This window comes from Leptonychotes weddellii, chromosome 7 (assembly GCF_054177405.1).
Source record: "Leptonychotes weddellii isolate Sample4059 chromosome 7, ASM5417740v2, whole genome shotgun sequence".
NCBI classification, from domain to species: domain Eukaryota; kingdom Metazoa; phylum Chordata; class Mammalia; order Carnivora; family Phocidae; genus Leptonychotes; species Leptonychotes weddellii.
In genome coordinates this window covers 88054310-88071688 of record NC_138375.1, presented here as the reverse complement: position 1 = coordinate 88071688, position 17379 = coordinate 88054310, and the positions used below count along the sequence as shown (strand labels likewise).

The 17379-nt window shown below is 35.7% G+C and overlaps 1 protein-coding gene across 1 annotated transcript in view; it reads right to left on the bottom strand.

Moving 5' to 3' along the window:
* AP3B1 (adaptor related protein complex 3 subunit beta 1) overlaps positions 1-17379 on the bottom strand; it is a 248677-nt gene that overhangs the window by 210164 nt on the left and 21134 nt on the right. The window contains exon 2 of the mRNA XM_081825590.1: positions 4023-4098. Coding sequence (XP_081681716.1) covers positions 4023-4098 — 76 coding nt within the window. The remainder of the gene's footprint in view (positions 1-4022; positions 4099-17379) is intronic.

Below are 17379 nucleotides of genomic sequence, written 5' to 3'. Positions count from 1 at the left end.
GCGCCTGGGTGGCTCAGTCGTTAAGCGTCTGCCTTCGGCTCAGGTCATGATCCCAGAGTCCTGGGATCGAGCCCCGCATCGGGCTCCCTGCTCGGCGGGAAGCCTGCTTCTCCCTCTCCCACTCCCCCTGCTTGTGTTCCCTCTCTCGCTGTCTCTCTCTGTCAAATAAATAAATAAAATCTTTAAAAAAAAAAAAAAAACTGGACAAAAGTAAAGGTGAACAAATAATTGCTCTAACAGCTCACTGAAAAAATTTCAAGTAAAATAACTATTAGTTACTTAATAAAAAGGGGAATTAGCAAACAATAATTGCTCACTGAAAATTAAAATATATCATTCAATAAATAGCATTCAAAAACACAAAGTATTTAGATAAAGTATTAACAAAATAATACAACTTAAAATTTAACACTAAAAACTATAATATAATACACTATTGAGAGAAATTAAAGATGACCTAAACAAGTGAAGAAATAGAATCATGATCATGGGTCATAAGGCAAAATACTGTTAAAATGTTAATTCTCCCAAAATTGATCTATTATAGAGTTAACGCAATTCCAACATAGAGCCCAGTAGGCTTTTTCTACATATAAAAAAATGAGTTAAAAATATTTTAAAATAAATATAAATCTCCCATAATTTCCCGACGCAATTATCTATCCAGAAAATCCAAGCATAGGAAACTAAAAAACTGTTAGAGATAAGAAGAGAGTTCACTGAGGAGGCCAAATACAGAACACAGAAAAGTCATTTGTCTTCCTATATACCATTAATAATTAATGTTAAAAATATAATGAAGGGAACCATTCATAATGGCCATCAAGATTTAAAAATACATAGAAATGAATCTAACAAGGAATGCACAAGATCTCTATGATAAAAACCACAAAATATAAACATAATGCTACTGAAAGACAGGGAAAGAGGGAAGAAAGAAGGGAATATATTAATTCCATATTATCCTAATGAAAGTTCAAAAACAATTTTTAACAGAACTTGAGAATTTGGTTCTAAAATTTAACTAGAAGATGAAACTTTTACTTTTTATGCCTCAATATTATTTGAAAATTTACATATATATTTACATCACTGTATAATGAAGAATAACTTTTTTCAGACTTATTGAGATAATTGACATATAACATTGTGTACATTTATAATGAAGTATTACTTCAAGCCTCTTAGAATAACTATCATCGGGGCGCCTGGGTGGCTCAGTTGGTTAAGCGACTGCCTTCAGCTCAGGTCATGATCCTGGAGTCTTGGGATCGAGTCCCGCATCGGACTCCCTGCTCAGCAGGGAGTCTGCTTCTCCCTCTGATTCTCCCCCCTCTCATGTTCTCTCTCTCTGTCTCATTCTGTCTCTCAAATAAATAAATAAAATCTTTTAAAAAAAAAAAGAATAACTATCACCAAGAAGACAAGAGATAACAAGTGATGGCAAGGATGTAGAGAAAAGAGAATCCTTTCTACTGTTGGTGGCAATGTAAATTGGTACAGCCACCATGGAAAACAGTATGGAGGCTGCTCAAAAAAATTAAAAATAGAACTATCATATGATTCAGCAATCCCATTTCTCAGTATATATCCAAAGGAAATAAAATCACTATCTCAAAGAGATATCTATGCTCCGATGTTCATTGCAGCATTATTCACAGTAGCCAAGATACGGAAACAACCCAAGAATCTGTCCACAGATAAATGGATAAAGGTGATACAGATATATAGATATAATGGAATACTATTCAGCCATGAGAAAGAAGGAATCCTGCCATTTGTGACAAAATGGATAGATCCTGAGGGCATATCTTCATCCTTTTTATCACAACCATTTCCCTTATTTATGTTGAAAAGCTCACCTTTACTACATTCTTCCAGCTACATAATTAGAGTCTCTCAAAAAATGGCCATGTCACCATTCCCACAGTTGGCTATTTCTTTATAACTCCATTTACATTGTACCTGATTTTCATTTCCAATGTTACCACTTTTTTTAAAAGATTTTATTTATTTGTCAGAGAGAGAGCACAAGCAGGGGGACCAGCAGGCAGAGGGAGAAGCAGGCTCTCCGCTGAGCAAGGAGCCCCATGAGGGACTTGATCCCAGGACCCTGGGATCATTACCTGAGTTGAAGGTAGATGCTGAACTGACTGTGCCACCCAGGTGTCCCAAATGTTATCACTTTTTATTTCTTTGCCGCATTTTCATCTTTGTTGACCAAATCTCTCTTTCATTATCGATTTTTGTAAAATGTCAAGTGGGTTTCTCACTAGGAAGCAAGGAGGGAACACAACTACATGTTTTGCTGTCTGTACATACACCAAGTAATGTACACAGTGACAAATCAATAAAAGACTTTGAAAGAAGTGACATGACTGGTCAATGATCATGATGTATATTTGTTATCTACATAGTGAGCTGTGAATTCAAGAGTTACTGGTGAAGTTTGTACATTACGCAATTACTATGTTAATATGCCCTGGTAACTGAAATTTGAACCATGTTGTTGTGGGATTGGTGTTATTTAACTAAACTGTGTTAACTGAAATCTGTGTGTTATCAAAGCCATGCAAAGCAAGAACTACCTGTCCATAAATGTAATTATTTATACAGCTTAACATTAACAACTGAAAAATTTATAAAGAATCTTGAACATGTCCCCTACGTTACCAAATGACATAAACCAGAATGTAAGAATCAAATAACCTGCAGGTGTTCTACAGATACAGTTAGTCCTTAACTTTTATAAATCTGATTTTCGTAACAAGTCACCCTTAAATGAACATATTGATACCTATAATCATCTTTCATAAATGGGATTTGAATTTAATATACCAAGAAAAGAAAGGATATTTCAAACTCTCATATGGTGGCATTTCCTGCTGGAAAACAGTATTGTTTCAGTTGTGTTGTCACCTTATTATAAGAGTTTATTTGTGCAATTATACAAATATATTACATTTTGACATTATATAAAATATGTGACAGATAAAATCAGCAATGGTGGTGATGAACTGCACAGTAGCAATGAGAAAGACAGGTTTTGTGAATTTAATTCCACTGAGAAAAAATCAAAACTCTTTAGCATTAGACAGTCACTGAGTTAAACAGTGTTTTCACTGTGAATGTAAAAAAAAAAAAAAAAAAAGAATGCTAAAAAAACCCCTCGAGTGCATATAATACAAACTGCGAAAATATTTTATTAAAAATTTCATATATAATTAGGAATTGCATTATATTTTTAGCTCTCTGACAAATGACTCTAATAACTTTCAGTCAATTGTTTGAATTTTATATTACAACTGAAAACTGGTGAATGTTCTTGCATTTACTAATATTCATTAGCACTTCTATGATACGGGGCATCTGAGTGGCTCAATCGGTTAAGCGTCTGCCTTCGGCTTGGGCCCTGATCTCGGGGTCCTGGGATCAAGCCCCATGTCGGGCTCCCTGCTCAGCGGGGAGTCTGCTTCTCCCTCTCCCTCTGCCCCCACCCCTGCTTGTGCGCTCTCTCTCTCAAATAAATAAAATAAAATAAAATAAAAAAGAACTTCTATGATACTAAATTGAATAAAGCATTGGTACTGGTAGCAAGGGAATTTGAAACACAGAAGAATGCTCACAATTTTTAGGCCATTAAATGACACAAGAAAATCCTTCAGCTAATCTACAATCCCTCCATGTAAGAAGTCAAAATATTGTTGTATATAATCCTATTTTGTCTTCAAAATGATTAGTTCTTTCTATCTCAGAGGAGAAATATCTTGATATTAGAGATAGGGAAATTAGAACACAGAAAAGACGGAATTAAAACTCAAGTTCTGAAAACAAAAACAAAACAAAACTCAAGTATCTGAACTGTGACACTCCAAACTTCTTCCAAAACATTTTAGACAGGAAATATTAATATAAAGGGAAAATGAGATGTTTGATTTGGTACTTAATATATTATTTAACACATATTTAATATAATCACTACATGTCCCTTTTCCAAAATTGAAATGATCTATTTTACCTACCCCAACAATCCGTTTCATAGCATCCAACTTAGCAGAATCTTTGTTGCTCTCCAACATTTGCTTTAGATCTTCATTCCTATATAAAAAAAAGAAAAAAATTCCATTATTTCGATTTTTTACATTATATAGCTATTAAAATATTTCTTAAAAATTAGAAATAATGAACAATATTAGAAAACTGCATTCTTACATGTAATTAAATATATATTTTTCATCTACTCTACAAATATTGAAGTGCTACGTTGTAATGAAGCCCATCAATCATACAAAACTATAAAATTGTACCTCACTTCTGGGCAAAATATCTATATGAACATAGGAATAAAGATTCTCTCATCTCAAAATCTCCTCTGTATAATCATGAAAAAAAAAAAAAGAAAAATCTTTGAATCACCACTAAAATATTTTCATAAGCCAGAAAGTAAGAATTTTCTTTTCTCAAGAAAGAACACTCATTAAAGAAAGACTGTCACTCACACCATCTTTTTAATCCCTACCTCTCCTCCGCCCACCCCCCCCAAAAAAAAAACATAAACATGAAGGGAAACCCCCAGTGATACTCCCTAATCAAACAATTATGTAAAGGCAATTTTAACACTTAAATGAGAAGATAAGGTGATGAACCAGAGCAGTTAGTAATAAGGATGCAAACGTAGGAAAGACACAAGAGCTACCTAAAAGTTGAAATCAGTGGGATGCAGTGACTGAAGAATGAGATTGGGACACTCAGTAAGGATACCCGGTGTTTCCAATTTGGACTGACCAAGCAGATGACGATGCTACCATGTAAGATAAAATAGACATTTGCTACTTTCCAAAGTTAATTGTTATATAAGCATCCTTAAAAGAGAGTGCAGAACAAAAACTATCAATGCCTTACAGAGAAGAACTGAAAAAAAGAAAAACGTAAGAACCATCCCCCAACAAATTTTTTTTTTAAGATTTTATTTATTTATTTGACAGAAAGAGAGAGAGAGCACAAGTAGGGGGAGCAGCAGGAACAGGGAGAGAGAGAGAAGCAGACTCCCCACTGAGCAAGGAGCCAAATGCTGGGCAGAGGCGAAGGCAGACATTTAACCGACTGAGGCACCCAGGTGCCCCCTCCCAACAAATTATTTTGCTCACAACTGATCTGCCCCTATTCTAAGTGAACCTTCTCCCAGCATATTCACAAATTCCCCCAGCAAAAGAAAATGTGTAATTTGCAATCTCTAATCATTTTTCCTTCAACATGGAAGGACATATTTTTAAAACAGTTATACAGCTAGGCAAAGAGTTCTCAGACTTGACAACTAAAGTACAGTCCATAAAAGGGAATGCTGATAAACTGGATCTCATCAAAATTTAAAACTCTTCCTCCCCATTTAGAGGGAAAAAAAATAGAGAGAGACTGGCAGAAAATACCTGTAACCATACTGCATATATAAGATAAAGGACTAATACCCAGAATATATGTCAAACTTCAAAATTCAACAGTTAACAAAAAAATTCAATTAGAAAAGGGACAAAAACATTGCTATGGATTGAACTGTGTTTCCTCAACCCCCAAGGTGACTTTACTAGGGCCTTTAAAGAGATCAGTAAGGTTAAATAAGATCATAAGTGTAGAGCTCTAATCCAGTAAAACTGGTGTCCTAAGAAGAGAGACAGACATCATTGGTGCACATCCACAAAGAAAAGGCCATGTGAGGACACAGCAAGGAGACAATCAAATGTAAGCCAAGCAGTGAGGCCTCAAGAGTAACCAAACTGGGAATTCCAGTCTCCTGGAAGAACTGTGAGAAACTGTGAGAAATAAATCTCTGTTGTTTAAACCACACAGTCTGTGGTATTTTGTTATGGCAGCCATAACAAACCAATAGATTTTGGTACCCAGAAATAGAATGCTGCTATAACACCTAAAAATGTGAAAGTGGCTTTGGAAGTAAGTAATGGATAGAGGCTGGAACAGTTTGGAGGTGCATATTTAAAAAAGAAAAAAAAAAAAAAAGAACCTACACTGCCTTGAAGAGAGCGTTAGTAGGAATATGGATGTTAAAGGCAATTATGATGAGATCTCTGATGGAAATGAAGAGCATGTTATTAGAAACTGGAGGAAAGGCAATCCTTGTTAAAAAAAAAAAGTGGCAAGAACTTGTCTCCTAGTGTTGTACGGAAAGTGGAAGTTAAAAGTGATGAACTTGGATATACAGCTGACAAGATTTCTAAGCAAAGTATTAAAGGCACAGCCTGGTTTCTCCTTGTTTCTTACGATAAAAGTGAGAAAGAAATATAAGTTGAAGGACTGTTAAGCAAAAAAGAACTAGAACTTGAAGATTTGGAAAATTTTCAGCCTATCTATATTGCAAAATACAAGAACTCATCATCAGACCTTTTTCAAAAGTGTGGCTAGAAAAGTATTTCACCAAGAGATCATGGGTGCCAACTCAGGAATATAATCAGATGTCACAGCAGAAGCCAGAAAGATGGGATTATACAACAGAGACACTGCCATCTTGGAGTAAAAGGGAGAGAAGGAACAAAATGAAGGAAATCTGTCAGACTTTTGGATTCTACAGGACAGGACAGCATGAGGATACAGAAAGATGGCAGCCACCTGTAAGCCAAGGAGAGAGGCCTGAGGAGAAACCAAACCTACCTTCAGTCTGATGGTAGACTTCTAGCCTCTAGAACAGTGAGAAATAAATTTCTGTTAATCAAGCCACCAATTCTGTGGCATTCTCTATGGCAGCCCTAGCAAACCAAAATAGACATCAACAAACAATTCACTGAAGGAGATACACAAATGGCAAAAAGCATATGAAAAGATAATCAATTTCATTAGCTATTAAGGAAATACAAATTAAAACCACAGCAAGATATAACTACACATATATCAGAATGGCTCTCATCTAAAATAAAAAAATAATTTTAGAGTGGCTCAGCTGGTTAGGCACCAACTCTTGATTTTGGCTCAGCTGGTTAAGGACCAACTCTTGATTTCGGCTCAGGTCATGATCTCAGGATCATGAGATCGAGCCCCGCGCTGTGCTCTGCGCTGGGCGTGCAGCCTGCTTAAGATTCTCTCTCCCTCTCCTTCTGCCCCTCCACCCACTCTCACGTGCTCTCTCTTGAAAGAAAGAAAGTTAAATTTTAAAACAGTAACAACACCTAACGATACTGAGGACAGAGAGGAACTGGATCACTCATATACTGCTGGTGGGAATTTAAAAGGTTACAGCCACTCTGGCAGTTTGGCAATTTTATAGAACTAAACCTGTAATTTCCATACAACCAAGTAATTTCACTCTTGGGTATTTATCTCTGGGAAATGGAAACTGATACACAAAAACCTGCGTACAGGTATTCATAGCAGCTTTTATTCCTATTAGCCAAAACAGAAACAACCCAGATGTCCATCAATGGACGAATGGTTCAACAAACTGTGGTATATCCACAGCATGGAATACTACTCAGCAGGGATGATAAACTATTGATACATAAGACAACTCTGATTAATCTCCACAGAAATATGCTGAGTGAGAAAAGTTAATTTTAAAAGGCTATGTACTGGGGCACCTGGGTGGCTCAGTCATTAAGTGTCTGCCTTTGGCTCAGGTCATGATCCCAGGGTCCTGGGATCGAGCCCCACATCGGGCTCCCTGCTCAGCGGGGAGTCTGCTTCTCCCTCTCCCACTCCCCCTGCTTGTGTTCCCTCTCTCGCTGTCTCTCTGTAAAATAAATAAATACAATCTTTAAAAAAAAAAAGTAAAATAAAAGGTTATATACTGTATTATTTCATTTACATAACATTCGTGAAATAACAAAACTATATATATGGAGAAAGATCAGTGGCTGCTGCACCTTAAGATCAAAAAAGGGAAAGGTGGATATAAAAGGGCAACACGAGATGGAACAGTTATGTATCTTTACTGTTGTGATGCCTATACACGACACAAAACAGAACAGAGGACACACACACAAGTAAGTATAAGTAAAACCGGTGAATCTGGATAAGATTGGTAGATTGTATCAATGTCAACATCCTGCTGTGATATTATACTACAGTTTATCATTGAAGAAAACTGGGTAAAGGGTACATAGCATAATAGCATATCTTTGTATTATTTCTTAAAACAGCATATGAATCTACAATTACTCCAAAGTCTAAAGTTTAATCTAAAAAACCAGTTATATAACAATTATGACTCATTTATAAGAAAACAAAGAAGCCAATCAAAAATGAATGGTTAAAAAAAAAATGGTCAAGGGGTGCCTGGCTGGCTCAGTGGGTGGAGCATGTGGCTCTTGATCTAGGAGTTGTAAGTTCAAGCCCCACCTTGGTTGGAAAGATTATTTAAAATCTTAAACCAAACAAAACAAAAAATGGTCAAAATACATGAAGACATTTCACAAAATATCAGGAATGCCAGTAAGCATATTAAAAACCACTTAAGATTATTAATTATCAAGTAAATGCATATTAAATGAGATATCATTACACATCCATTAGAATAGCTGAAATTAAGGAGACTGACAATAACAAATGTTGCCAAGGCTCTGGAGAAACGAGAACTCTCACATATTGTTGATGGGAATATAAAAAAAAAAAAAAAAACACTTTGGAAAACTGGGTGAGTCTTAACAAATTTAAACATAAGCTCACCATGTGACCCAGTCAATTCCACTCCCCAGAGAAATAAAAACATATTTCCACATAACAACTTACATGAACATTCATAGCAGCTTTATTCATAAGAGTAAAAAAAACTGTAAAAAATATAAATATCCATTGGTAAAATGTGATTTAGCCAAACACTGGAATACCACCCAGCAATGAAAACAAATTAATTACTGATATATGCAACACAGTGGATGAATTCTCAAAATCATCATTCTGAGTGAAAGAAGTCAGACACGGGGTGCCTGGGTGGCTCAGTCATTAAGCATCTGCCTTCGGCTCAGGTCGTGATCCCAGGGTCCTGGGATCGAGCCCCACATCGGGCTCCCTGCTCAGCCGGAAGCCTGCTTCTCCCTCTCCCAATCCCCCTGCTTGTGTTCCCTCTCTCGCTATCTCTCTCTCTGTCAAACAAATAAATAAAATCTTAAAAAAAAAAAAAAAAGAAAGAAAGAAGTCAGACACAAACAGCATGATTTAATTCACTTAAACTTATAGAAAAGGCAAACTAATCGAGACTGAAGCAGATCAGTGGTACACTGGGGCCACTGGGTAGAGGGAGAAATGAAGAACAAAGGAACATAAGAAAATTTTATTCCATAAGATGATGGAAATGTTCTGTATCTTCTTAACTGTGGTGGTGATTTCACTGATACATATATCTATCAAAACATCTAATTACAATCTTTAGGTGGATAATTTATTATATGCAAATTATACCACTATAAAGCTGATATTTAAAACATTCATAATGTTTTATTCATATGTGTGAATAAGATGCTGAGTTCTCCAAAAGAAGACCAAAAGACATACATCTATTTCTGAGAAAAACATTATGAGGGATCAGATAAGCCACCACTTTACATACTTAGAAATCAGGATATTACATTTAAGCTTCATTCATGTTTACTCAAGAATTTAAATCACTAAATATTGTGTTTTAGCACATCAAAGCAAAATCCTCCTAAAGAAACTAACAGGAAACTAAGACTGTATTATTACAAATTGTAATTAACTACTTACAAGAGTTATTAGCTTATAATTAACAACCTTTCATACTTTTCACAACAAACTGCAGAAAAAAGAAAAAATTTACACCACATGGCTATTTCATGAAACAGTTCAATCACCAAGAAGTATGAGAAACCCTTGCATCTCAGCTTAGGCCTAAGAGTAGACCAGAAAAGCTTCTCTAACTACACAGAGAAAGCCCTGACATAAAACTACTAACTTTAGTTTTTGCACACTTTACAAATTTAAGCTTAATGTAGGCACAGTAAGCACTTATCAAGAATGAATGATCAATCAGGTGTTATTACAGGCTAAGTTGTATACCTTCCAAAATTCCTATGAAGTCCTAGCCCCAAGAATGTGGCTATTAGGAGACAGAGCCTTTAAAGAGGTAATTAAGCCAAAATGAGGTCAATATGGGTGGACCTTAATCCAACATGAGTGGTATCTTTGTAGGAGCAGATTAAGACACAGACACACAAAGACGAAGGGATGACCAGGTGAGGCCACAGCAAGAAGGTGGCCATATGCAAAGCAGGGAAAGGGGCCTCAGAAGAAATCAGAACTGCCCACCTTGATCTTGGACTTCTAGCCTCCAGAAATTGGGGGAAAATAAATTTCTTTTAAGCCACAGAGTCTGTCTTTCTGTTATGGCAGCCATAGCAAACTAATACAGAAGGTAAATGTTATAAACGGTCATTACATAAAAATATAAATAAACAAACAAACAAATAAATAAAAGCTAAGTACTTTTTTTTCCAAAAAGAGTAGAGGCAACGAAATTTACTATGAAAAAAAATTACTCTTCCTTTCTATGCAGCTCATAAAATTAAATACAATGGTGACCACTAGTGGGACACAAAAGTTGTTAAATAATTAAAACACTGACTTTTCTCTAAACATACAGCTACAAAATATACAAGTAGTAGAGAAAGCAATACATGAAAACTGTATCTGAGGATATACAACTACCAAATATTAAAATACTATAAATGTTCACTGGATTACATTTAGAATCCCTTCTTAAAACTTCTCACTCTTCTACAGTGCAAAGGTAACTGAGAAGGGAATATTAAAAATAATGGAACCGGGATGCCTGGGTGGCTCAGTCGGTTAAGCATCTGCCTCCAGCTCAGGTCATGGTCCCGGGGTCCTGGGATCAAGTCCCACATTGGGCTCCTTGCTCAGCAGGGAGCCTGTTTCTCCCTCTGCCTGCAGCTCCCCCTGCTTGTGCTCTCTCTGACAAATAAAATCTTAAAAAAAAAAAAAAAGGTAAGTTTGCTTCAATCAGATAAGTAGACACAGAATATATTTTTTAAAAAATGGAACCACACATGAGGGGTTTTTTTCCCTATCTACTTTTTGTTATTTTCCTTCTACTTTTTATTATTTTTCTCTTTTACTTAATGACCATATATGCTTTCATAAATGAAAAGTCTAAACCCTTCCTAAAAAACCTTAAAGATCTTAATGGGGTAAGAAAGCAAAAGAACTGAAGTAATTAGATAGGTAATAAATAGAAAATGTGATCACATATACACATATCAAAAGAAAAAAGAAAATTCATTTTCTCGTGTCTGACCCCCTTATACTTTCCCCAAGAACTTTCCACCATTCTTCTCCACCAGTGTTAGAGAAGTGAGCAATGAAGAATAACAAAGTACCAATTTTTAGGACAACCCAACCTCTCCAACCCTAGGAGTAATTTTATTCATGACCTAATGGAAACTTGGTTTATTCCTTATAAGCTTGAGATGCCAGAGTCCCCTTCCCAACCACTTTTAGGTACTGACACACTCTCTCAAATTAAAAGTAAGAAAACAAGATCCCAGTATTAAAGCCAAAGGTTTTGCTGATCATGTTTAACATAGTCTTCAACAACAAATATAAATATCTTTTGTGTTAACACAGGCAGATATTAAGTTTAGGTTCAGAGAAGATACTAGAAATATCCCAGGCACTGTTTCAACTTGAAGTAATATTCAACCTCATGCAGATATGTCATGAAAACTATTGAAATTTCTGATATAAATTATATATTTCTTCTCATATTCCTCTTTGCTTGTCACCAAAACAATTGCTTGTCACCAATAGGTTTGGGAGAGTTAAAACAAACACCTCAAAAAAAAACAAAAACAAAAACCAAAACCACATACCTCATTTACCCTCAAAATATGTACACTTGTATTGAGTCATTTTAGGTCTACCTCCTTCCTTATCTGGATTCAAATATGGCCTAAAAACATGTATCACTTACTGCATCAATCTTAGAAATTAAGAAATTCTTTTTGTTAAACATTAAGAGAGTTGATTCAAATAATGCTGAATTGGCAATACTTTCACTGACTGCTGAAAACCAATACTTGTTTCAATTTTTTTTTTTTTTTTTTTTTTTAATTTGCCTGCTTTTTCATTTACCTACTGACCTGGAGCTTTCCAGCTTTGAGTACTAGGATACCAACTTTATTTTTACATAAGTGACATCTTGTGGTGATAAGTGGTATAACTTTTCCTTTCATGTTCAAAATATATGTTTTTATAGTTTCAAGGAAAATATGTAACTGGAATTACAGAAAATCTTACTATTACCAGTAAGTCACTCCCATTAAAGCACCAGTAAAAACCATCAACTATAATCAAAAAGCAAAATGTTACCAGTTATACATAAGAACTTAGGAGGTAGGAGAGCTTTAACACAGTATAAATTACCTTTTCTTAAAAAAAAAAAAAAAAAATCTATAATCCAGGTGCACCTGGCTGGCTCAGTCAGAAGAACATGTATCTCTTGATCTCAAGGTCATAAGTTCAAGAACCATGTTAGGTGCAGAAAGTACTAACAAAAATAAACTTTAAAAATAAATAATAAAAAGTCTGTTATCCATACCTCATTTAAACCTTTCATTCATTTTAAAAACAATGTAAATTAAGGGGATGATTAAGACTATATAGCATCACACACTGTATCAGTGCTACTCAAAGTGTGATCCAAGAAAGTCCAGTCCAAGAACCATCACCAATCCACAAATTTTTGTTACTAATCCATGAGAAAATATGTACAGAAACTGAGAGCAAGCAAAGTTAGAAACTTGACAATAATTCAACAGTATAATGTTATATCTTTTGAATCTAATAAAAAATTGGGGCTTGCATTTTGCATGCTTTCTTTCATTCCATTTTTCTAGTACTTTATTTCTTACTGTATTTTTCAGAAGATCCATCCATGATGGACTGGAAATTTGAAAGAAAAAATATAGGTCTTTCATCAGTTTGCAAGCACTGCAATACACACAATCACCTTCTTTTTCCTCAAAACGTTCACAAAAATTCGTGTACCATAAAAAGCAACACCTGAAACTTAAATCCAGGAATGATGGACTGGGGAAAGTAATATGGAATAGCAATTTCCAATTGGAAGTATGTCCCCCAAAGGATACATCAAATCTTTGAGAGGAAGGTGGGCCTTTTCAAGCCCTGCCAAAAAAAATTCTAAAACACAGGCACCTCTGCAGGCTTTATGAACCACTTAAATGAAAAATGTTTCTACTCTTAAGTGTTACACTGTACACATAAATAGGTATGCACCAAAAACAGCTGGGAACAAGAGTCATAATTTACTTTTTTCTAGTGCTAAGTAGCTAAAGGGAATGGCCTTTATGATACATTTATGTGCACAATATGAAAGCTTAGTAACTTTCAGTTCAGTTATGGCCTATACTTCCCTTGGATGACACTCAAAACACTGTATAGTTTTGGGGACAAAATACTGACTTAATAAATATAAGAGTAAGTAAAACAGAAAACTCCAGCTACCTAATCATCCATCTATTAACCCCCTAAAAAAAAGTAACCATAAATTATCCAAGTAAATATGAACTTTCCTCCCATATTGTTCACAAAACTAAAAAAGGAATAGCGTACAAATGCTATCACCACTTCTTCAACCCTGGGTAATCTTTTTCTCTCTTACTCCTCCATTAAAACTTCTCTTACAAGGTAACAAATAACTTCCTAATTTAAAAATCCATGCAAAACTCCCATAAATACTTTTAGATTATTCCTCTACATTTGATACAATTGATCACTACTCCTCCATCTTAAATTCCCTCCCCTCTTAGATTCTGTAACTCTATTCTCATCTGGCTACCATTTATATTTGTGCCAGACCAATGAACAAAAATTACCAAAATCCTTGCCCTTGTAGAGTTTTCATTCTAATAACTAAGACAAAACAACAAATATAATAAATAAATTTTAAATCATGAGGTGATATGAGGGAAAAATAGAGCAGAGAAGGCAAGAGAGAATGGAGAAGGCAATTTTAATGAGGGTGGTCAGAGTAAGCTAAATAAAGAGACATCTGAACAAAGATTTCCAAGTAAAGGCGTTAGCCATGCAGACACTGGGAGTGAGGGGCAGGGAGGAAGAGCACTCTAGGCAAAAGAGACAATGAAAGGGGAGTAAATAATGTTTACTCCAAATGAAAAAAGGAACCACTGGAGGGCTTTGACTAGAGGAGAGTCATGATCTAATATATGTGAAAGAATCATTCTAGCTGCTATGTTTATAATACACTGTTGGGACTTCCACATCTGCCCATGGTTCTGTAAGAAACTAAGCCTGCCACAGAAAATAACTATAAAAGCTGGAAGAAATAATTAACTTTATGAAGGCACTGGAGGGCAACCAACGCAGGCAGGACTTAAGGGGCCAAAATCCTGGAAAGAAGAGAAGCACACAAAGTGAGCTCCTTAATTCACACCAGGTTTTTCCCTGAGTATATTTCCCAAACTGCCATTTGGGAGACTAGACCTCAACAGGAAATGGCAGTTTTAACAGACCAAGGAGACAAATGTTGAAGTTCATAGATAACAAAGGAAATGGAACTTGAAGGGCAAAATTACAAAAGAGAGAACCAGTGAAAAGGTACACAAAAATCCCTTCAAGTACTTGTCTACATTTTCACAGGGCATGATTCCAGGAAATCCAGCAGAAAACAACAGTTCAGAGGTTAAATACTTGTGCAGGGATTTCAGCAACTACGCACTGCTATGTAGAGGAGCTGGAATTCAAGTCTTTCCCAAGTACAAAGGTTTGGCATATATTCCAGCCTTTCAATTAAGATCACAGAAGAGCCACAAGAGAAGAGTAAGGATGTACCTTAGGAGTCTGAGAAAACTGTGGGGTGTCCCAGTTGGGTGGAGGCTTGAGGCACGGTGAATAATTCACCCAAAGCAGAACAAAGGAGATAAAGTGTATTCAATACACTGCAAGGGAACAGCAGACAGGGCAGCAGAGGAAAGACTATCTGCTAAGAGGTGGTTGTGAGAGGCCACAGTTATAGGGCAGAGCAAGGAGGACGGAACATACGGAATTTTCCCTTTTTTGGTAACTGTGCCTGGTTGTAAATAGCCCGTTCATTATTTACGGCCTATGGCTACTTCAAGGTGGGTTGCTTAATGAGCCTATTTGCATTCAGCTCAGTGGTTGTGTGGGCTTTTACCTTGCTCAGGTTTCCATTGCTCAAGCCTGTTGCCTAAAAGCAGCCTCTACAAAAAAGTGAAATAGACAAGACTTTAAAAGGCCTAAAATTGGGGCGCCTGGGTGGCTTAGTTGGTTGAGCATTTGACTCTTGATTTCAGCTCAGATAATGATCTGAGGGTCATGAGATGGAGTTCTGCATGGGGCTCCAACACTCAGCACATAGTCTGTTTGAGATTCTCTTTCCCTCTCCTTCTGCCCCTCCCCCCACTCACGGATGCACATGCATGCACGTGCACTCTCTCTCCCTCTCTCTCAAATAAATAAATAAATCTTAAAAAAAACCCTCTTTGGAAGAAGATTATCATCCAGAACCTCATCCGTGTTTTTATTCTAAATATCAAGCATATGACTCAAAATTCATGAGGCATGCTAAAAACAAGAACAAAAAACAAAAAATTTTTAAAAAGAAAAAAGAATAGAAACAGATCCATGGGTAATTTAGAGATTACAGTTATCAGACAAAATACAATTAATATAGTCAGGAAAATAAAAGATGGACAAAAGAGATAAAACGATAATATCAACAATAAAATGTATACAAGATAATCAGAAGACATTCAGAACTGAAATATATATATAGTATATGAAATTAAGAACTAACTAGATTGGTTTAACAGCAGACTATTAATTGCAGAAGACTGGATTACTGAACTTGAAAGCAGCTCAAAAGAAAAATCTACAAATTAAAGCCCTAAGAAATAAAAGAATAAAAAGCACAGAAAACAGCAGCAGAGACATGGGACATAGTCAAAATATCTAACATACCTCTTAATTAAAAGTTCCCAAAAAAAGAGGGGAAGGAAAATGGGACAAAAGCAGTATTTCAAGAGACAACAGATAAGAAACCCATATATTTTAAAACCTGAAGAAAACAGGAAAAAAAAAAAAAAAACTACTCTAGGCACAGCATGGTCAAGCTGATGAAAATCAAAGACAATGAGAAAAATCTTAAAAGTATGCAGAGAAAAAAGACATTTCCTTAAGAAAAGGTCTACAAACCTTTTCTGTAAAGGACCAGATGATGATTTTTTTTAAGATTTATTTATTTTTTTAAAGACTTATTTATTTATTTATATATTTAGAGAGAGAGTGTGTGTGTGTGAGAGAACACAAACACAAGCAGGAAGGGCAGAGGGAGAGGGAGAAAGAATCTCAAGCAGCCTCTGCACTGAGTGTGGAGCCCAATGCCGGGCTCAATCTCATGACCCTGAGATCATGACCTGAGCTGAAACCAAGAGTCTGACACTTAACTGACTATGCCACCCTGGCGACCCTGGTTTTTTGGGTTTTTTTGTTGTTGTTTTAGGGTTTTGTTTTGTTTTGTTTAAGTAAACTCTATACCACACATGGGGCTTGAACTCATGACGCCAAGATCGAATCCCAGGCTCTACCAACTGAGCCAGCCGGACACACCCAAATGATAAATAATTTAAGCATTACAGACCACACCATCTCTGCTGTACCTACTCAGTTCTACCATTATAGAATGAAAGCAGTTACAGACAATACACACATAAATGGGCATGGCTGGGTTCTAATAAAACTTTATATAAACAGGCAGGCAATAGTTTGCTAACCCCTGACTTAAAAGGACCAACAATAATACTGATAGCCAACTTTTCAACAGACATTATGGGACAAGACAATGGAATAACATCTTTGCTGAAAGGAAGAAAAAAAGGCCAACATATAATTCTACACCCAAAGAAAATACCCTTCAAAAGTGAAGGTGAAAATGAAGTGATTTTCAAACAAATAAAAGCTTAGGATCTACTATCAGAACATAAAAGGGCATCATTTCAAAAGGAAGATAAAATATTTCCAAATTTATATCCAATTTATAGGTATTCTGAATTTACAGCTTCCATTTATAAAATAAAAACTGACAGAATAGGAGAAAAATACATATCCACAATCATGACTGGCAATTTTAACACACCTCTCAGTAGTTGACAGAACAAAAAATTTAATAAAGATGTAGAAAATCTGAACAGCACAACCAACTTAGCCTGACATGCACAGAACACTGTACAAAACAAACGCAGAATAAAGATTCTTTTCAAGTGCACATAGAATATTTACCAAAATAGACTAAACGGTAGACAAGATAGCAACAAATTTTCAAAGGTCTACAATCATACAAGAGTA